Here is a 22,867-nt window from a genome sequence, read left to right as displayed (position 1 = left end):
ATGCAACTTGTCGGGATGAAGTATTTTTTTGTCACAGAATTACACTAGTTTCAAGATTTAGCTTTTTGTAGAAAATTGAGGTATCGAAATTTATCACGCTCATTTGCTTGTTTTAACAACTAGAACAAGTTTAATAAAACTTCACATATATTTTGTTTCGTGCACTGTAGTAGATCCTTAATTTGAATAGCAGTTTGTAAATTGCACAAAATTCCAAGCACTTTGAAATGTTTTTCTTTCTAGTTTTCAGCATGATTGATTTTAAATACTTTATTCAGATATACAATTCCATACTTTTGATTATATGTTGCATTATAAAAATATTTGTATTCGGAGTATTATATTGGAGATTTATGGTAATAGTGTGGGTCAAAAAAAGTAAAACATGTTTCTGATTGTGCTGACAAGTAAAAAATCATAATGTGGCGTCAACCATTAACTCCTTAAGGCAAACTACGATACCATTATGGTAAGAACATATATTCTCAAATGGGTTATTTTGGGATTGCATTTGTGCCAATAGAAAAACGTTTTTGTTCTAGATAACGCATTTTTGAAGGTTTTTCTTATAACATACCTAGGATTGTCCGGATTGACTACAAGAAAGACCAACAACCGTAGGGATGTCTTTCCTTGGGCAATCCTGACACCGAGATGTGTGTTATACGACGATAACCCTAAAGCTGGGGTCACATATTCACGATTTTTACTACCGTCCTTGACAGAACCATACCCGATTAAAATTTATTAAAATTCTGAGCAAGATCCTGTGAATCGTGAATGGAAATTCAAACTTTAATTAAAATTTTGTAAATTTTTTTTTAATAAAGACAACAATCAGATATTTCAGGAAGCGTCGATATTCAACCGTTTTCAAGAGAATTTATCCCGATAATCCCGTTCTGAATCTGCTTCTAATCCGATTTGAATTTTCGCCAGGTAAAATTCGACCGAGTCTGTCACGGCTGCGTCCCGATTCTACCGAATGTAATTCGACAGAGACCGGACGGTGATCATACAGTGAACCAGCGTTGACGGGAGTTATCCGTTCGAAAACTGTCGGCATATTCGGGATGATCAGGTACTGTCGGAACGTAATCCTATCCCGGTCCGCGCTATCGCATTGCATACGGCTTTGTCTTGTCCCAGTCGTATTGAATTCTTTAATTGTCGGGACTCTGACCTAAGTATCATTGACGAATTTCGTATTAATAACGGGACTGTTTCGGAACGGTTTCGGCAAAAAAAGGTTCGCAATCGACAGAAAAACAGCAATGACAAAATTCTAGTTCATTCAGTTCCACAGGACACAGTTAGCAGTGGTGTTATGTCCATTTATATTCCAAATTAGATAAGAAGAGAGGTGGGTTTTTTTCATACACGGCTAGTAATGGAGTTACGACTTTGGTACTGTTTGATTATTTAAAAGTTTTAAAAGTTCTATTTAATATTGTTATATCAAGGTTGTTGATCACTTGAACACTTTAATATAGACATAAGAAAATGTGTTATGATAGAAAATGAAACACCTCTTGTTTAAATTCACCAAATAAAGATATTCGGTAAGATAAATTCGTTACATAGTGTACTAGTGACCTTATATGATATATACAGGGTCAGTAAATTCCTTATTGGGTTCGAGCTTTTTTTTTGGCACAGCTCATTAAAATTGTTGACTCAAATTTGCATTAAAAAAAATTATGCAGGGTTATGTTCTTCTCATATATTTTATGATGATATAATAATAAACATCTAACGGAAGGGATTGTGCCTGATATTGATTATAATACATAATCTGTCAATCAGTTTGATTGAGGTTTGGAGCTTGCATGTCAGCAACTGCTATCAGCCTGTTGCTATTTATGAATTACTGTCATTTTGTTTATTTTCTTTTGTTTCCTATTCTGAGATCGGACTCGAACAAGTAAGGAGCTTCTGGCCTTTGTTAGTCTTGTATGATTTCTAATTTAAGTTTCTAATTATAATTCGGAGTTTAGAATGACGTCCATTATCACTAAACTAGTATATATATTTGTTGAGGGGCTAGGTGAAGGACACCTCCAGTTGCGGGAGTTTCACTCTACATTGAAGACTCGGTGGTTGCCTTTGGCTGTTGTCAGCTCTATGATCAGGTTGTTGTCGCTTTGACACATTCCCTATTTCCATTCTCAATTTTATGATATAATAACAAGTTAACACCTTATATGTAGCAAGTGTTGTAACGATACAAATATTTCATCCAATTTGCAAAGACACACCATACTTCTCTCAAATGAAATATGCTTAACACCTTGACCTACATTTTCAAAATCATCCTGTTTGCCTACTTTTAGTCAAATTGGTTTTACTTTTTAAAATGATTTTATTCGCCATTTATTTCCAATTGTGGTTAGACTTCCATTAAAATCGAAATCAAAATGTGTCAATTTGGAACAAAAATCACAATTCTACCAAAGCATTCATTAACATATAAAAGTCATTTGCCAGGCGTAATATTTGGTTTTGATATAAAACATACCATATAACTAATAGTAGTTGCACACAAATCCGGAAATGGTCTTGCAAATTAGAAGCCAATGAAAACCACTTAACTTCTTTAAATAAAAGAAAGCCTTGTGTCCGTGCTCCTGGCAATGTGCCAAATCGTTTACATTTTCATTTATATGAACAACCCCATTTAATATGCTGCTGTGTCCTTCTTAAAATGCATAAAGAAGTTGGATTTTTTCTAAGTTTCATTATAAAGAATCAGAATTATACAAATGAAGCTGTTACTAGAAAGAGATATACATTTGGGAAAAATTAAGTGGTAAAATTCTTTTATTTTATTTCAAGGATTAAGATGGTGCAAAAGAGTTGTGATTTTTTTATTGGGACGATTTTTTCAATATTGTATGGTTTTCTGGCAGTTTGGCTCTTAAGATACAGAGTTAATCCATATTTTTCCAGTAATAATAATAAGACAAATTTCTTGAAATACGCGTTTTTGCTTTAATAAGAAAAAGGCAAATTATTAGCAATGGAACGGATTTTGATTCAGATAACAAATAGATTGTTAAATTAAGTTATCAAAATTGTTTTCGGTTTGAGTTAACAATATTTAGCTGAACATAAGTATATTTGCAATAATCTTGCTTGATTTTTTGGTGTTAAACGCCACTTTTAAGCACCAAAATGTTTGCTTGATGCACACTTGATCGGTATAAACAGACAAATTAAAATTTCGAAACCCTTGATGAGGTGAAATCATACATCCAGCGTTATGTTAGTTGAAACAAAGTACGCACTTCAATATAATTCAAGTTATTGTGATTATTTTTAGCATATTTGAAAGAACATGAGAATATTTCATCAGTATGACGAGATTGCAGAATGAACAATTGTGAGTATAAACTTTTCAGAAGATTTCTTTTCATGTTCTATTCTTCTTATTCTTTGCAAACTGGTCTTACGATATGTTTGTCGATACGCAAATATCATCCATAATGAATTCCGAACATAATTTAAGAATTTGATTTTCTGGGTATTATTAATTATCGTCATTTTTCTTTTAGTCTCTGTGTTGCATGTCTATCTTCGTAATGGTTTCTATAAGTCTTTTGTATTGTAACAATTTGAGGTATAATCAAAACTTCAAATCCTGCTGTTTTGTTGTATGAATATGAAATAAAAGGTAGTTCTGTGTTATAATGTTAAGTTATTTGGCTATGAGTGACATTCATTGATTTATTTTAATTTTGGCAGGGTTGTAGAGGTTCGCTTATAATAGATCAGTCCATGTACAGATGGGTGTTTTTGGACAAAATCGATGAAGTGTCCAGTCATGATGATTGCTCCGGTTATGTGTATAAGCAAAGTAAAAAAAATGAGACATATGCATTGAATTTCTTGTGTCGAGTTTTTAACATGCAATAATTTGCAAATGTTGTTAATTGCGAATAGGAAACTACGACGACAGCAGAAAATGACCTGCAAATTATGCAAGTATGTCGTAATTCTGTAATGTTTTGGAGATGTTTTTCCTCCTTTCATTATGACGGATTATTATGTGAGTGTATGGAATAAGGACAGGGGGTACGTTGCAAATGAAACTTTGACCTTATCGATTTACTTTTTGGAACAGCAAGTATAGTTGTATTTAAAGGTTTTTACTGGCGCGGCCTTCAGTTCCTGAATCTTTGACTCGAAAAACTTTGATACGTTGCAGACCATTTTCTTTTCACTTTGAGTATATCAGTTTTTTATTCTCTGCCATGATTTGTTATTAATCCGAGCTTGCAGATATGGTACAAATAAGAAACGTTAAAGCTAGGTTCACACTGCCGATTAGATCAACTCGATGGTCGTGATTGATTAAATTTCCATTTTGATGTCATTTGAATTTATTACGCGGGGAAATAGCCTCCGTAGAAGATGTTATAGACTCCAAGGACATCGCTCCTCTATGCATATTTAATTTCATTGGCAGTTCTTCAATTTTATCAGATGAATGTATGAAGATAGTGATGATAAAGCCTTTTACGTGTTGAAGGCTGTACATTGACCTTTAATGGTTTACTTTTATAAATTGTTATTTGGATGGCGAGTTGTCTCATTGACACTCACACCACATCTTCCTATATCTATTATAAAGAAAAGAAGGGATGTTCTGGCTTGTCATAACTCAAAATATTGTCTAAAATTACTCAACTTTAGATACCCGGTATTACCCTCCTTTCTTTCATAGCTGTTTTTTTAATAAAAGAAAGGAGGGTAAAACCTAAACTTGAGTAAGTTTGGATATTGTTTTGAGATATACATGTAACATGCAAGAACACGTTAAGATAATAGATTTAATATTTAGTTAGAAGAAATACATCGTTTAAACTAACCAACCCAAAACGACAAACTGTAGACACATTTGCAGCCAGTGTATAGTTTGTCTTAGTTTATGCAAACTTTGCAAAAGAATGTTAGAAACAAACTATCAAAACGTGTGCTCGCTGAACAGTGTATCATTAGTGTTAAAAAGACATTCGCTCGAAATAATAAAACATTTTGTCTTTCGTCTCCTTTTTGTATGAAATTACGTCAAAAAGTGTAAATGGAAGAAAAATGACTGTAAGGTGACCTTTTGTTGTTATAAATACTTTCTGTGTCATTTTGTGTTCTGTAAAGAGCTTTATCATTGGTAGTTGAACCGCATCTTCTTTTTTATACAACAAACTTTTTGGACAAACGGAAAATACGGACAGATAAAACAGAAAAGTTCTATTGTATAATGGCAAATCGGCAATCATTTTTAATAGGCATAATTTGACAGTGCATGTAGCAGCGTATACATAAAAAAGAAGATCTGGTATAACCAAAATGACACAGAAATTAAACCAATGGGTCACCGTACGGCTTTCAACAATGAGTAAAGCCCATACCGCATAGTCAGCTATGAAAATCCCCGAAATGACAATGTAAAACTATTGAAACGAGAAATCTAACGGCCTAATTACGTCTTTTATCTTGATCGTCACTCTGTTTTCAATGTGATTATTAGTTAGTATATATACTTCTTCTTCTGTTAATACCCATAGATCAAAACCACATATTATTCTCATAATAATATTAACAGGAAATAGTAAAGTTCAATACCACACGACAGAGCCGATGGCCGAAACACAAAGAACGGGAAAATTTTAAAATAGTTTTATATCATGCAATAAAAAAAATCAAAATAAAAGCAATAAATCTATAAGCCTAAATTTTTGGAGACTTTAATCAAATCTTCTAAGGAATCCTTAACATAACCATCTTTGGCCGTTTCAGAACGCCATCTACCGTGCCTCTTAAAAAGGCGGTCTGGTAAACCCAAATAAGCACAAACACTAGCACCCCCAAACCTCAAACTGCCAAATCAATATCGTTTTATGTTATGAACAAAAGGCTGGAAAGCCTTAATAAAGAGCTCACGCATCCTTGAATACGACAAAGGGGTATTCTCTTTACGTAAAACATAGGCATCTTTACATTTTGTTAAATTTCGAAAAATCAACTCATCAGAATCACATGAAATATCAGCCCACTACAAATATAATTCCATGTTTTTAACTGGACACTTATTTGTATGTGTACGAGCGATTGATACTGAATTTCCATCCCTATATACATCTGTTTTACTATGTTGTATTAGAATTGACATATAACACTCTAAAATAACTATATCACTTCTTCTAATATTAAGCATCTCAGAAAATCTTAAAAAAACAGCAAATGTTGTGAAACACGCACAAATTATAAAAAATTAAAAAGAAAACATGGCATCATACATTTTACGCAGCAATTCCACCGAAATGGGTTCCTTTTTATTCGTAGGAGTAGCCAAGCTGCGTTTCGCACATTCTAACAGTGGGAAAGCCAGTGACATTGAAGAGCTACTTCCGGTAGTCCCGCGGGAAAGGGGACATAATCTAAAAATTTTGAGGTGGCGCTGTAACCAGCGTGTAAACAAAAACGTGGCCTGTGCTTCAGACAATAAATCTATTAAAACAACTTATCATCCATCAGTATTGGAGGTTAATTTTTCATTAGAATAGATTTTGTCACACGACTGCCAAATTCGGTATTCAAATAAGTGCTCCGTTACTGAAATATGATAAACCAAAAGACTACCTCCGTTGATTTCCAAAAAACCGCGGGTAATCCCCACGACTACAAACAACTGACACAAATGCATCCTAAAGCTTTTCATTGGTCGAGATATAAATAAATGTGACCTAGAAACATATGGGCACATGACTATGTACAGGATTCCCCGTCACTCTGAGTCTTGTTTACATAATAAATACTTCAACCGGAGGTCAAAATTCAACATTTTTCAGACGTTTTGGGAGTTATTTCGGTGCAAAATCAAGCAAATTATGTCATATTTTACAGATTTTAAGCACAGAATTGATTGAGACAACGAAGGGTGATGATGTTTTCAGGATTTTAAATATATTTTACCTAAAAATGTTGAGTGGTTGAAGGCTTGAGACCGTCATTTGTTGATGTTTACAAGTTGCTCAAACTCCTCGTATCACATTTTCTGTAGTTATTTAATTTTGCTGCTGTTGTATAACAGATTTATGGGCGAGATTTATGTAGAACATTGAAACTGGTTTAATCTATGAACGAATTTGTCCATATAAATAACTTCCATTGTCTGGAAGTAGACCTACCCCCCTTTTTTCAACAACAAAAAAATCAGTTAGTCAAAAGTTGTTGTCTGAATAAGCATGCAAAAGTGCAAAGTGTAAGCACTCAGGTAGTCTTTGTTTTAAGCCAATTTTTAGGGTAATGGTTACAGTCATTCTTTGATTCTGTAAATTATTATAAGTCTGAAATGTTTCAACTTGTCAATTTTAAAAAAGTACATGTACCAATCAACAAATATTGCCTGCCTACTAATGATGCATCAATAATTTTCATATTTTATTCTTGTTTATATAAAAAATACTAGGCAAGTGGGAATTTAACACTCACACATGTTTATAAATGTCTGTCCTTAGCATGCTTATCAAGCAACCTGGTGTACACTGTGACTAACTATTCATGTTTGAGTGTGTCTGGGCCCTGGGGCATATTTAACTCTTGAGAACTTGAGATTAACATTCAATAGGAATGCCCAATGCCTAGTACATCAAATTCTTAATACATGTTAAAGCTGCTTGTAAATGACCATTTAAAGCATTAACAAAATGCTATCACTTCCAAGGTCTACTTTAAAAATGGTATATGAATGTCTCACTCTGATTTTGGTGATCCTGTTTTGTTGCATTGATATAACTGCTTGACCCACATTTTTATTTTACACCAGTTTACAAGAAAACAATTCTTGGACACAGGATCTATAGTTTATTAAGAATCATACCATTCCTATATCTGTGTGCTGATTTTTCTGCAATAGAATACCTTTTCACACATTTTACTCCATTCTAAAAGCACACAATTGCAATAATTTGCTAAATCATGTGTTTACATATCTAGGAAAAGGGCACATAGACATCTCATTCATAATACTACACAAGGAGCAGGATCTGCTTACTCTTCCAGAGCACCTGAGATCAATTATATTTTGTGGGTTCAAGTTGATCAGTTTTCTTTTTTTCTAATTTGTATATTAGTTTAAATTTTTCATCAAAAAGTATGAAAAAAGAGATATGTATCTACTGAAAATGATTCATTTAGGTGCAGGGGTTACCACACTTTGAAATCTACATGGAAGCAAAACAGTGAAAGGTCATGTCATGATAGGCCACTTGAGAGACCTCACTACGTCTAGGAGAAGTGAACAATTCTAGAAACTTTCCATTTAAGTCATTCAAACCTTATTAAGAATAAAAGACCATCATTTCAACTTTTTATATCTTTTATTTTTCTTATGTCTCAAATACTACAGTACATACATGTATATGTCTGATACCAGTGACCGATCCAGAACTTTTTCTATGGGGGGGGGGGGGTTGCTGCTGCTGACTAACTTAAGAGGGGCCCGCTCCAGTGATTCCCTATTTAATCAACCAATTTTTTCCTATGAAAGATAGGCCCTATGAATATGCTAGCTTTGCATCAATGAATCTCAGGTTTTTCAATGACATTAAGTAATATTGTATTGCAACAGCATAGTGTCTCGTGTACATTTACCCCACGTTATCAATATAAAATGGTGGAGTGTTTCACATTGTATGTATATTTGAAAATATAAGAATGTTTAGAAATAAAAGTTTATTAAATGATGAATAAATACAAAGTCATAAAAATAATGTTAAAATGAAAAATATGTAAAAAGTATTTTAAACAATTAAGGAGAACTATTGTTAAAATTAAAAAGTTTTTTTTAAAGTAAAATCTAGTCAAACAGTCCTCTGTCTCATACATGTAAATCCTCAATATAGAAATCCTGCTCTTCTTATTCCTATTGTTATCTGAAAATATATAATTTATGCAGATGATATTATCAAATGAATATAATTTCAAACTTCTATATGATCGGTAAATTATAATATATTTTAATTGTCTACTGACAAAAACATGATCTTCTGAGGTCCCAATTTAAAAAAAAAATTTGAAAGGAAATACTGGAATCTGAAGGATCAATCCTGAAATCCTGAGCTAAAAAATACCCAATCCAGACGTCCCGAAAAGGGTCCTCTAGAAAAGGTAATAATTATACACACCAACAGATGTTTGGAGAAATTTTCTACTTTTAAATTCATTTACTTAGTATCTAAAATTCATCACCATAATAACATATCAAACTTTTTAATAGATATAAATAATGTTTAAATAAATAATAACGTAATATGCAATATTAAATTATCTTACAGGTATCTGTTATTTAAAAGATAACTTTTCATTCAATCATTCATATCTTTAATTCTTCATACCAGTAATTGATAATAAATGTATCCAACGCCAATAAAACCTGGCCACAATACCTAGCCAATACTGAAGGTGGCAATAAAATTCAACAATAAATCACATATTTTTTTTTAGCATGGAAGGGGGGACAGAATTTATACTTTCCTACAGGTGAATATTTCATATACCTGAAATCTTTAAAAGATATTTTACATGCCCATATGCACTATTCAGCAAAAAATAATAGTACTGTTGTTCACATAGACAAGGGTCTGGATGGGGTGTTCTGCATATCTTTGTCATTTAATCCTTAAGTTCATTTATCTCTATTTTTTTTATACTTTTTGTCCATAATTTCTCTTTCCTCAATATATAAATAAGCACATCAATAGTTCAAAATGATTATGACCAGACCTCTGGCTTGCTGCTAGGAATATTTTGATTTTTTTCTGGGATGCATAGGAAGTCGTCCCAGAAAAAAAGTAGTCATTGTCAGACTTCATAATTATTTGGACTAGCATGTCATTTGCTCTATTTTTTCCTTATTTAAGTGGTAAATTTTCTCTATTCTTGTTCCTTTAGTATTAAATAATTCTCTAATTCTTTATACGTTTTAATAGTCATAGTTCCGAGTGGCAGATCCAGGGATAGGGTTCCAGGGATTGGAATCTCCCTTTTTTGGGGACGATCAATGCATTTGAATGGGGACATATAGTTGGAACCCCCCTTTATCCTGGGGATAGTTATTTTTTTCCTTTATTTTAATTTTGTTTGTTTTTTGTGTTTTTTGTCACACTTTTTGGGTTCAAAAATAAAAATATTAACCTTTTTACTATTCGAGACAACCAAAAAAATCAGCACAAATGCTTTACACAACTGTAAAAATTTAATTAAAATTTAAATGCTAACATTGACATGCCAAAATTGAAGTTTTATTCAAATTGAAGTCTCACGCTGGAAAAGGGGCGTTTATTTACATGTGGTCTACGGAAATTTACTGGATTTCAGAATCGAAAAGAGGCAAACATGTAGCCATAACCCGATCAGATCAATAAATTATGTTATGGATAGTACTCATATCTTTCTACTAACCATTAAAAGTAATAATACTAGGATTTCGTGAGCTCAGAAACCTTAATCTGTTGAAAAATGGCGTCGATTTATGATCATTTATGTGCTTCCTTTTCGCAGCCTCAGTTACAATTTGACACGGAGTGATGGGTATTTATGCAAATATTTAGGGACTCCTATCATCATAGATACTATTTTTGGTCATGGTATATTTAAATAGCCAATAGGATGCAAATGTGTCAGTTATTTTCAGAAGGGGAAAACACCCGCCATATTTTTATCTTCCAAATTAACAACGTCACTTGCCATTTCAGATGTTCGTTTCTTGTAAAATAAAATCTTCTAAGAAGAAAAAATAGCATGGTCACCAGTAAAACTTACCTATATAAGTAATTGATAATGAAATGACACAAGTTTAATTGTCTTTAATGATAAATTTCTCGAAAAATCACACGTACACGATGTAAACAAATTGCCGCGATGGCGCGATACTGTCGCCCTCTATGAAAAATCGCGATTGTCGCCCTTGATTTTCTGGCCTTTACGTCATATGGAAGGAGGCGCAGAATCGATCCGTGGCTTTCCCACTGTAACACATTAATAACTTAAGATGAATCAGTCGGTAAACATAAAGTTCTAATTAGTGAATTTAAAGAATAAAACGCCTGCACAACTGAACTAACAGTATTGCTCGACTGTGCCAGAGAAGCTAAATATATAGCTACGTGAAATGTTTTCGCAGGTAGAATATCACAATTTTCAATTCCGTTCAATATAGCCCATTTTGTCCATCGTAAAAAACTTTGATAATACCCTTTTGTTGTAGAAGCTCCTCGAGATTCCGAAGTAATTCTGGAAGTAAATTCACTTTACTAACTAAAGAGACAGGTAGATTCTGCAATTCTCCAGCAAATGCCTACAAAAATATATGTGTAATTGAAAGGAAACATTAATAATGAAAATCATTTAAAATAATTACAATCATCTAATACTACAATCAAAATGTCACTGTAATATTCACCACTGTCAACACAAACACACAAGAAATCCATATAAAATAACATTTTATAAGAAATGATCTATGATACATGCTCACATCAAAATGAGCTAACTAGATGAAAAATCCATCCTTAGCGCTAACATGCCAAATATGGCCTTTTTACTCTTACCAGCTATATAAGTATTTTTGTAAGTAGGAAGATCTATAGAATTTACCACCTCAGAAATAAACCCATCACCAAAAGGACAAAGCATTCACCAAAAAATGGCAGAGGGCCAGTATGGTAAAATTAAAGTACCAACAGTTTTACACTGCCGCATATACATCAATACACGAGGGGTCAAAGAAACAGGTGGAACAAATAACCCGTTGATCCCTCGCCAATCAACCGTGAAAGCATCAACACCTGATGAATTCACATTCCAAAATCTGAAGAAAAAAACGTGCAAATAAAATTGTCATCGGAGGCAAACCAATCAACCTCGTGAGGTTCCCAAAGGGATTCAACTATCTGAAATACAAATTCAGAAAAAGCCCAATCATTTGAATCAATAGTTCTACTTAGATAATCAGCTCTCTCGTTCTCAGTACGGGGGACCCATTCCATATCTATATTAACATTGTGTTTAATACTTGTGCTAAAAATGTCTTAAGCTAACTTTTGCAGTACTGATTTAGTGCTCCCTTTACTAACAATGCTAACAACATTTTGATTGTCAGTAAACCATTTTTCATTTTTTCCACATAAAGAGTTTATCAGCGACAAAAATACGTTTTTCACCGCAGTCAACTCCTTCCATGTAGAACTAGTAGAAACTTCAGATTCTAACCACGTACCATGAGCAATATTATATGGGTTTTCCACGATATAACCACCGTAACCCGTATTACTTGCATTACTATATACAATAGTCTGCCAAGATACATCAGTTTTAAAAGGTTTAGCATTGGCTTCATGTAAATTAAACCTCCAAAAATTAATTTGATCAATACTTTCTACAGATAAATGTATATAACTGTTCAATGAATGAACACTATTAATGTCAATAGACAAATGTTTAGTCATTAAATATACTATATTGCCTATAACGGGAGACGTAGATATAATCTGTCCTACCAAGGAAGCTACCTTCCTTACAAATTCTTTACCACTTTTGATTAAACACAAATCAATGTCTGCAATGGTACTCATAATCTTATCAATACGATTGTCAGGAATAGTAAAAACGCCTTAATCTGTATCAATATTAGTACCTAAAAAATAGATTTTTAGTAGATGTGCACATAGACTTTTCAGCTTGAGGTACAAAACCGCTACTTATTATGTCTTTTTTAGCCTGTATAGACATTTGAGTACACAATTCCTTATTATCATGTACACCAAGCCCATCGTCCAAGTACATTATAATTTGCTTGCCTTCTCCTCTCCACTTTTTAATAAGTGGTCTAGTTAGTTTTGTAAATATGTAACAAGTCATACTGAGACCAAACGGTAATACTAAAAAAATTAAATATTTTTTAACACCGTTAAATTCCCATGCAAAACCTAGATATTTAGTGTGAGGCGGAAAGAAATCGACGTGATGATATGCAGAATGAACGTCATACTTAAATATATATATGAATGTGCATTTATATAATGTTTTGCAATACGCATATCTTCAAATTTTACACTCTGCTTCCATAAATGTCTGTTTATTTCTCTCAAATCTAAAATTTACCGTTTTTTGTTGTTTGACTGAACAGCAACAGTTAAAGGATTCACAACAAATGGAATATCTAATGTCTCCACAATTAAACATCTAGCTAATAAATCTTTAATAGCCGATTTCACAAAATTTGCATTATCCAGAGCTGATAAATTATTAGATAAATAAATCGATATAGGATTGGAATAGAAAGGTAAAATATAACAAGGTCTGACAGTATCTATAATAAATTTAGGAGCACTAATGTCTATCCAAAATTGAATGTTTTTTCTAAGTCTACCGTTAACAATTATATCAGATTGACCTAGTTCGTATTCAAAATAATTATTGGTCAAATTGCCATCAATATGATTATCTACTAAATTGTCATGTGAAAGTTCAAGATAATTAAAATACTCATCTTTTACAAATTCACTGGGGCCTGGTTTTGGTTGCTGGTTTACTGCTGTTAACATACCGACAGCTCGACCTGTAGTGTGAGTATGACCCACAAGAGTAACACTGTCCCATTTGTGTCTTTCCAGCGTTGAAACCTTGCTGAAGGGGAATTCCATTGAACCAAGGTTGCTGAGGCCCACGAAAGGGCTGCAGAACGAAGTTGGGAGCCTGTCCTGACAGAGACTGGTTACTAGTCGTAGTTTTGGAACCATTACCTCTAACCTGCTTGGACTTTCTTCTTGCGGACAGCTATATTGTCAGCTCCGATAATCTTTGCTTCATCCTCGGAGTCGGATGCAATAGGATTAGCATCATATTGCCTAGCGGTATCCCAACCTCCCTCGGAAGTATCAGCAATTTTGATGAGCTTGTTACTAAGCTTGATTTTATCTACGGTAACTGATAACAAATCTCGTGCGTAATCTACCTTCCCATTGTCTAGAGCCCACAAAGTCTGAACAAGATCCTCGAGATTTTCAGTATTGAAGTCAAATTGAATCTTGTTACCTTCGTATTTCCATTTATAAGAAGCATCTGTTTTAAGTTTCTTGACCTGGGATTTCATTAGCTGATTGGCCTCTTGCAACTCTTCTCTTAATCCACAAATTCTCTCCGTAACTTTGGCGTCAATAATCGCCTCGATTTCTTTACTCTGCTGGTTTACAGCTGTTAACACAGTTTTCAACGAAATATCTGGTTCACCTTCACTATCCATGATTAATTTCGAAGGAACTTAAATCGATAAAACACAACTACTGACTAGAACAATAAACGTGACCGATCGAGTGGACCCTGTCGTGCCGAATGAATTAACCGCCAAATCAGATGAAACACATAACCTAAAAACGCCACCTATGGGCAGACAATTCAGAAGAAAATAATTTCATACTAATTCATAAATTTAACCGATTGAAATTATATATATCATTGAATTATAACGCACGATGTCTTCGTATGACAAAATATTATGTTCTCTTTACTTCTCTCAGAGTGCAATATATAAATCTGTGTTAATGGATTTTGCGTTCTTACTTGAGGTAAATCTTGAAATGCGCTTCAGGTGCATAAATTACAAAAAAAGATTCCTATTACAGATTACAGCCGTTGTTGTCCTTATAGCTGCTTCTAGATTGCTTGTCCCCGAGAGTATGAGGAGCTTAGTTCTTAGAGTCTCGGTACTGATATCACTTTGAGGTGTACCATTCTAACCATGTTCATTTGGAAAATTGACGGAATCTAAATATGGCTATTCGGGTTCCTATGTGTTATATAGCTCATAATGTATTCCAGTACTTATAAGAAAAGTTATTCCTCTCACTAGTTTCAAAATGGTGACATAAAGTTTTGTTTCTCTTTGAGCGTCCCGATGATTGTTTCTAAAAGAATGTGCTTGTGAATACATTTTAACTGAATGTATTCTTATTTTTTTGTCTATATTCCTTAACCTCCCATTTATCAATAAGAAAAATAATTTATCAGCTGAGGTTAAACATTTTAGCTGGCCTTTTCCCTTTATCTAAGTATATTGGTAGATAGCAAAGCAAAACAACTTAGATGGGACACAAAAGTGTATTTCAATCGGACAATGTGCACATGAATCATTATACTTCTATTCAAAATATTCAATATACGATTGACTATTTATTTGTACAAGACAAGTAAGGTTCATATATGTTTAATTTTATTCATAGTTGGTAAATCTATACTATACTCATTATACTATTTATACAATATCAATTATTTAAGATAAAAGTTTTGTGATGAGAAATATAATATTAGAAAATGCCATGTTAAACTGTTCCAAAAAGAATGTACAGATCAGAAACATTTGTGATATATGAACTACATCCGTATTTAAGGTTGGACATAAACCTTGGAAGTGATTGCAAAACTTTACTAGTGAATGTGTATATTTTTTTTATTATTTTTTTTTGGAATTGTTTATTAATTCAATTGATTGGGATTATCATGATTACACTGTTATTTAAAACTATCGTTCTTTTTTTCAGATTTCAAATGTTCCTTTTCTGTATGCTATGGATATGCTATGTGAATATGCTCTTTCAAATGAAACATCTAACGAAACATAAACATCTTAAAAATTTGTCGATTCTTAACGTTGAAAAACTTGTTTTCGATACAAATCACAGAAAAATATTGAATAAAAAACCAGTAAATAATTTCAAAGATAAAGACATATTCTTGATAAATCCTTCAGAGTTACTGTGCGAAAATTTTAATTGTGATTCTCTGCAAGTACTATTTATTGTGAAATCCTACGTTTTGAACTTTGGCCAGCGCGAAGCTATCCGTAGGACATGGGGAGGCATGACTAAACTGCGATCTAAAACTGTTTTTATCATCGGATATCTAGACGGCATTGACTATTTTGTGGAATTTGAATCAGAAAAGTACAAAGATATTGTTCAGTTAAATATGAGTGATCAGTATCAAAATGTTGTTTATAAAACAATTTATGCTTTGATATGGCTATCGAGAATACATATAACATCTACATTCATTCATTTTGTTGATGACGATCGATTTCTGGATCCACTGAATATTTACGATATTGCAACACGAACCATTAACTCCGCAGACTTGATAGTGGTTGGATATTTGCTTAATCGGTCAGAAACAGTTAGAGATAAAAGTTCAAAGACTTATGTTTCACAAGACGACTATCCATTTGAAGGATATCCGCCATATATAATTGGAGGAACTATCTTGACAAATGAAAAAACCGTTCGAACTTTAGCAGTTGCAGTAGAGTATACAAAGGTTATTCAAATAGAAGATGCATATATTGGAATGGTAGCACACTCAGTAAATATAAGTCTGAAACATCATGCGGCTTTTTTTGCCTATAAAAAAAATCTGACGAGTTTTATTCGAAATGGAGTATCCTCGCCTGGTTATGAAAACACGAACATTTTGATGAGGGACTGGAGTTTATTAAAAGCAAAGCGTCATAGTATACAGTTGAAAACAAAATATTAGAGATAAAAAATATAGACATGTTGTCATCTAGCTTCAGTTCTTAATTAGATTCAGTTCGGCAGCCTTTTGGATATGACTGGTGACGAATATGCCTTTGTCCCTGTTATTCCAAATATTAAATTTAAAGATAATACTATATGCAGAAGACATCTTGAATTTTACCCAAAAAAAAACTGCCTTTTGTGATTTATTTTTGGGTAAAAAAAAAAAAGGGACGTTGTCCGTTTTTTTAACGAAATATGAATCCCGAAAGGCAGGTTTTTTGGGGTAAAATTAAAGATCTCTCCGTCGAATTCAAGGATTTTTTAAAACCAATAATCTAAATTAATTTGCCAAAACGGGGGATGCAGTGAACGCTTTAGCAGAAAACAAAAGCCATAAAACAGACTAAAGATCTCTTAAATTAAGCTTTACGTTCCTTTTTTAACATCTAAACATAGTTTGCTTAATATGATTCGCCCACAGGAGAATGTTTGAACGTATTACTCGTATAACTAAGGAGTATAGCACGTACAGAATGTTAGGACATCATGATAGTTTTGGCCGTAGTGAAAAGGGGTCTTCAGAAATACTGTGAAACTGTTTACTCGTGAAGTATTATCAACCATGTGTGGGTATATTTTTTTATCTGATTACAAGTGTGGACACAGATGAGTGTGGATAGTATGTTTGGATGTTTGGCAGTGTCTTATGACAAAAGGAGTTCTATGTTTTTCCTATATGGTATTATTACCTGTGTTGCACGATGACAACCAGTCTGAGCATTAGGAGTGTTATTTATTTAATATCTAGATTTAAGCCCTTCTGGCCAACAGGGCCAAGTGAGCTTTTCTAATCCACTGAAAAATTGGCATAATCCCACTTTTTCCCCTCAGCATGTTGGGGGGGACCAGAACAAGGCCAATTCCCCCCTTTAGTAGCGCGAGAAGCTTTATTTTCTGCCTAATAATATAATGTCGGAGACGTCAGCTAGAATTAAAAAAAGGTAACTTTTTTGTATTAGTTAAAAGTCATAAGAAACCTCAAATTAAAAACAAAATATGAAAATGCTTTTTATAACTAAATGGATAGTTTTCATTATACAACTTTTAGTACATATACTTTTTTCTGAGGAAAATTCTTTAATACGTCCTCATTTAGAAGTAGTTTGCATATTTTTAATTGCTTGATTCCAACATTTGTCCAAGAAGCAATTCACCGACATGTTTTCCGTATGCATAGTGACTCGAGCGTAACACTCCTCGTACAAATCGGGTGACCACAATACGCATGGATCTGGCATTGAAATTAAACAAATATTTGATTATACATGTTAAACACATGCTCAATACCCATGCTTTTTGTGATTTGTTTACTATAAGGTGACAATCGTTAAAACTCGGCTTCAAACACGGCATTTAATGAGCAGCCATATTTGTTAAATCATAACAAACAGACAGAAATAAATTTGACGATTATATGATATATTAGCAAACATAATGTAAAAAGTTTATGATGTATGCATTGGTTCAAGAATTGGACAAACATTATTTTTCACCACTCACTCGTTTCATATGACTTTAAAGTTATAAAAGCTTATTATACATTTGATATGTATTTATGGATATATACCTGTTATATTATACACGTGAAGCACATGCTGATGTGGTAATTACATCCATTCTCTTGTGTGAACCCTTGGTATCATTGACTAACAAAAATAGTATTTTTTGGGGCCCTTTATACTTTGCTGTCGGTGTGAGCTAAGGCTCCGTGTTAAAGGCCTTACCTTTAACTATAATGGTTTTTACTTTTATAAATTGATACTTGATTGATGGTGAGTTGTCTCATTGGCACTCATACTACATCTTCTAATATATATAGACAATTGATAATTAATGATGAAGACTAGGGGACACATGGAAAGACTGGTGAACAGAAAGATAGATAAGTTTACCTACAGACAGATCGATAAACATGTAGACAGACTGATCAATGTGTAGACAGACTTGTGTTAATGAAAACTAACAACAAATCATAACTTGTTTATGAATAAATCTAATTTTAACACAGTTCGGTTTACTTTCCACCCTTACATATTCATATAGGGAAATTTATACCACAGGAGGGAAACTACTATATGTATACGTATTCTCAAATTTCCGCGGGGAAGGAATGAACATGATCCAAAATTTCCCATGGGGAAACATTGGCTCATGGGGGGAAGAATGGCTATATAATTTCAGCGTCGTCCGTCGTCGTCATTAACTTTTTCAAAAATCTTCTTCTCTGAAACTACTGGGCCAAATTTAACCAAACTTGGCCACAATCATCATTTGGGTATCTAGTTCAAAACATGTATGCGGTGACCCGGTCAACCAACTAAGATGGTCGCCATGGCTACAAATAGAACATAGGGAGAAATGTATATTTTTGGCTTTAATCAAAGCATTTAGAACAACTCTGACCGAGGTAAAATTGTTTATCAAGTCCAGATCTATATGCCAAATTTTTTCAGATGAGTGGGACAATTGGTTGAGGTTACGGTCGCGGCCAATGTTTTCAAGCATCACATAGTTATCTTTCATTTTATTGTCGGCTTTCTACTTTTTCAATTTCAATTAAAAAATCTTTCTGATTTGCTTTTTTATTATTTCAAATGTCTTTTCGCGTTCTTGAAAACCCGTATTGGTATTACCACTGACCAGTACAGTCTAGAAACAGCTGCTTCCTGTTTGCATAAATGTGTTTGCAATTAATTAAGCATGCTATAGTTTACTTATTTTTATTTATTTCATGATAGAAATGGTCACACAATTTATTATTCTGTGTCTATAAATAGTCTTGATTGAGGAAGCAAGACGTATTTTGTCTGTTAGTTGCTTATGCTATATGACCGAGTGGTCAAGCGTGTTGTATACAATGCAGACGATTTGGTGTCACGATAAAGCATGAGTTCGAATCTTGGCGAGGGAAGAACAAAAATATTGCGACAGATCTAACATGATCGTTAGGTTGATTTTTTGACGAAAATTTCTTCTGCCGACAGTTTTTTGTTATTATCTTGAATACTTTTATAGATAAATATAAACTACAAATAACAATAATGTTCAGCAAAATAAGATGTACAATACAGTTTAAATGACAAAAATTGTCAATAGATACCTTAAAGAGTTATTACACTTTAAAGAGTTATTACACTTTAAAGACTATTTTACACAATTTGTTCATCAAGTTTGCTTACATTTAAAAATCTTCTCCTCTGAAAGTACTTTCAAACTTTACCTAAATGTTCCGTAGTGTATCTTGTTTATAAATTGTATCCAAAGTTTTGATCCATGGACAAACATGGCCGCCATAGCTAAAATTAGAACATAAGGGTCAAATGCAGTTTTTGGTTTATATCTCGAAAAAAAGCTATGGATCAAACCTGACATGGAGTAAAATTGTTCAATTGGTCTTGATATATCGGCCATGAAATTATCATACGAATCAAACAACCTATTGTTAGGTTGCTGCCACCGAATAGGTGGTATAAACCAAATTTTACATTTTGTTGTTATCATCTTGAATATTATTATAGATAGATATACATTGTAACCAGTAATAATGTTCAGCAAAGTAAGATCTACAAAAAAGTTAATATGACTAAAATTGTCAATTGACCCCTTAAGGAGTTATTGCCCTTTAAAGACAATTTTACACAATTTGTTCATCTAGTTTGATAACATTTAAAATTTTCCTCTGAAATACAGGTGAGCGATCAGGCTCTTAAGAGGCTCTTGTTTGCCCCTATTTGCTAAATGATTTTAGTCATAGCCCCCATAGCCAACCTTTAGAAACTTGTGGTATAATTTCAGAGAGATTTATACACTTTAACACAATTTATTGACTGGAAACTGCAAAAATGCTTATTTGGTCCCCTTTGTTGCCCCTAAAATATTGAACCCGCTCTTTGAGCAAGAACACTAAAACTCTATTCCAGCCTTTCATTTGTAGTTAAAACTTTGTAGTATAATTTCAGAGAGATCCATACACTTAAACACAAGTTATTGTCTGTAAACTAGAAAAATGCTTTTTTACTTTTTTTAAGGCTTTATTCCTACATGTTCGAGGAAATTAGCCCCAAACTCAATCCCAGTCTTCCCTTTGTTATTTGGAACCTTGTGGTACAAGGTCAGAGAGATCCATACAGTTACACACAAGTTATTGTTATAAAACTAGAAAAACTAGAAAAATGCTTATTTTTGGCCTCTTTTTGGCCCATAACCCTGAAAAAAAATTCAAACCTTCTACTTCTGGTATTTAACATTGTGGTACAATTTCAATGCAATTTAAATACTTATACACAACTTTTTGTCTTGAAACTAGATAAATGCTTGTTTTGGGCCCCTTTGGTCTCGTAATTTTTAAACTTTGGCACCGCGACCCCCAAAATCAACCTAAACCTTCCTTTTGTGGTTATAAACACTGTGTTAAGATTTATGGCAGAAAACTATCAATCTTATGAACATTTCACCACTTTCGGAATTTCTCTAAAGTTTGAGTTCCAGAAATATAAGCCAAAAACCCCATTCTACAGGCACATACATAATGTAGTAGGGTTAGAAAATCAGTTTTAAATTGCTTCACTCATCAGATGGGTTCAATTCAAAATACATTTAACAAAAACGCATTGACGGGTAAACAAATTACATGTTCAGAGACTAGAGAAATCAGATAGAGAAGACAAAGCAGAGGAAAATTTCATCAAGACCAACACATACCTTGCCCTAAAACAATTGAATACATCACATCAATTGCTTCGCATAGGCAGTTATAGAAACGAATCAGTACTGATGTAAGTGTGCTAGATATTGATGGGTGCGGAAGTAGAAACAAAGTTGAGACACCCTTAATAGATCTGGAAACTTTAGAAAACTGCTTTTTCAAATAGAATAGAGGCTACCAGTGTACCTGAAAAAGTAAGAAATAAGGGAATCTTTGAAAATGTAATTTTCTTTTCAACAGTTTTCAAGATCTTTTAAGGATACCTCAACTTTGTTTGTACTTCAATATGTTCAAGGCTCGTCAATTTACTGCACACTGCTGCCATCAGTTCTGATAAACTCTGACAAGTTAACCACTTTAATGTATATCTTGGAAATGATGTGCTCCATTGTTTTAGCCCTATATGTGGGTTGGTTAAGAAGAAACTGTCTTAATCTTCTACTTTTATTATGATTTCTCTAGATATTGTATTTGCTACTCAATTTAACATGGTGGACACGGAAATGCCCGGAAATTAATAATAATAAATTGTCGATATTTTTTTTTATCAATGAAGTAAGTACTTAATGTACAAAACAAATGAGTGAACACCTTATTTGTTTATGCTCATTCAGATATTTTACAAAAATAATCAGTAACTTCGAATGCAGATACATGTGTTCGAATGCGTTAACGACTGAATGTCTGAAACTTGAAGCTACTATTGTTATGTTCATTATAGCTAATTTAATATTGATATAAAAGCTCATTTGTGGTTTTTTTGCATACTATGTCACTAGCTTTTACTTTTTTAAAGTCTCTCCTAACAATAGAAAAAACGTCATTTCATTCGAAATTGCCCATGGATAATACTACTTTTTTGTCAATACTTTAAGAAATATTATAACCATATTACACGGTGCCGTGATAAAATATAACATAAATGTACAATTGATCATTTTAATCTTGAGGTTGTGCAATTTTTCTAACAGTTATTCCAAATACTTGTCTAAAAAACTCTCAGAATTTAATTCTTCTAATGTTGTGAGATAATTACACAAGATTGGAAATTCTCCTGAATTTAATGAGAACAAATTGTCAATTATTGAATATTTATAAAAATAAGTAATCAATGTACACTAAATGTGTTTAAGCTCATTCAGATCTTTTACAAAAACTATCAGTAAGCTCGAATTCTGATGTATGTATTCGAATGCGTTAACGACTAATTGACTGACTGAAATGTGAAAAGTAAAATCACAAAAATACTGAACTCAGAGGAAAATCAATTTGGAAAGTCCATAATCACATGGCAAAATCAAAAAACAAAACGCATCAAAAACGAATGGACAAGAACTGTCATATTCCTGACTTGGTACAGGCATTTTCAAATGAATAAATCTAATTTTAACACAGTTCGGTTTACTTTCCACCCTTACATATTCATATAGGGAAATTTATACCACAGGAGGGAAACTACTATATGTATACGTATTCTCAAATTTCCGCGGGGAAGGAATGACCATGATCCAAAATTTCCCCAGGGGAA

At 33.1% G+C, this 22,867-nt stretch overlaps 1 protein-coding gene and 1 long non-coding RNA gene across 5 annotated transcripts; one reads left to right on the top strand and one right to left on the bottom strand.

Annotated features, from left to right (window-relative positions):
• Positions 1 to 316: 316 nt before the first annotated feature.
• Positions 317 to 17,068, top strand: LOC134684035 (beta-1,3-galactosyltransferase brn-like). 4 transcript variants are annotated; one of them, XM_063543337.1, is made up of 3 exons: positions 317 to 469; positions 3,323 to 3,382; positions 15,600 to 17,068. In XM_063543337.1, the coding sequence occupies exons 2-3, from the start codon at positions 3,357 to 3,359 to the stop codon at positions 16,588 to 16,590; spliced, it is 1,017 nt and encodes a 338-aa protein (XP_063399407.1). In that variant the 5' UTR covers positions 317 to 469; positions 3,323 to 3,356; the 3' UTR covers positions 16,591 to 17,068. The 4 variants fall into 4 exon arrangements, with proteins under 4 accessions (XP_063399407.1, XP_063399421.1, XP_063399402.1 ...); XM_063543351.1 differs by lacking the exon at positions 3,323 to 3,382 and having other exon boundaries at positions 318 to 469; XM_063543332.1 differs by lacking the exons at positions 317 to 469; positions 3,323 to 3,382 and adding an exon at positions 3,772 to 3,984.
• Positions 8,722 to 10,537, bottom strand: LOC134709886 (uncharacterized). Its single transcript, XR_010106071.1, has 2 exons — positions 10,465 to 10,537; positions 8,722 to 8,936 (listed from the first exon to the last, which is right to left on the bottom strand). It is a non-coding gene; the product is annotated as an uncharacterized LOC134709886 (long non-coding RNA).
• Positions 17,069 to 22,867: the final 5,799 nt, after the last annotated feature.

This window comes from Mytilus trossulus, chromosome 1 (genome assembly GCF_036588685.1).
Source record: "Mytilus trossulus isolate FHL-02 chromosome 1, PNRI_Mtr1.1.1.hap1, whole genome shotgun sequence".
NCBI lineage: Eukaryota > Metazoa > Mollusca > Bivalvia > Mytilida > Mytilidae > Mytilus > Mytilus trossulus.
The sequence above is the reverse complement of the archived record's forward strand: the minus strand, read 5'-3'. Positions and strand labels throughout refer to the sequence as shown.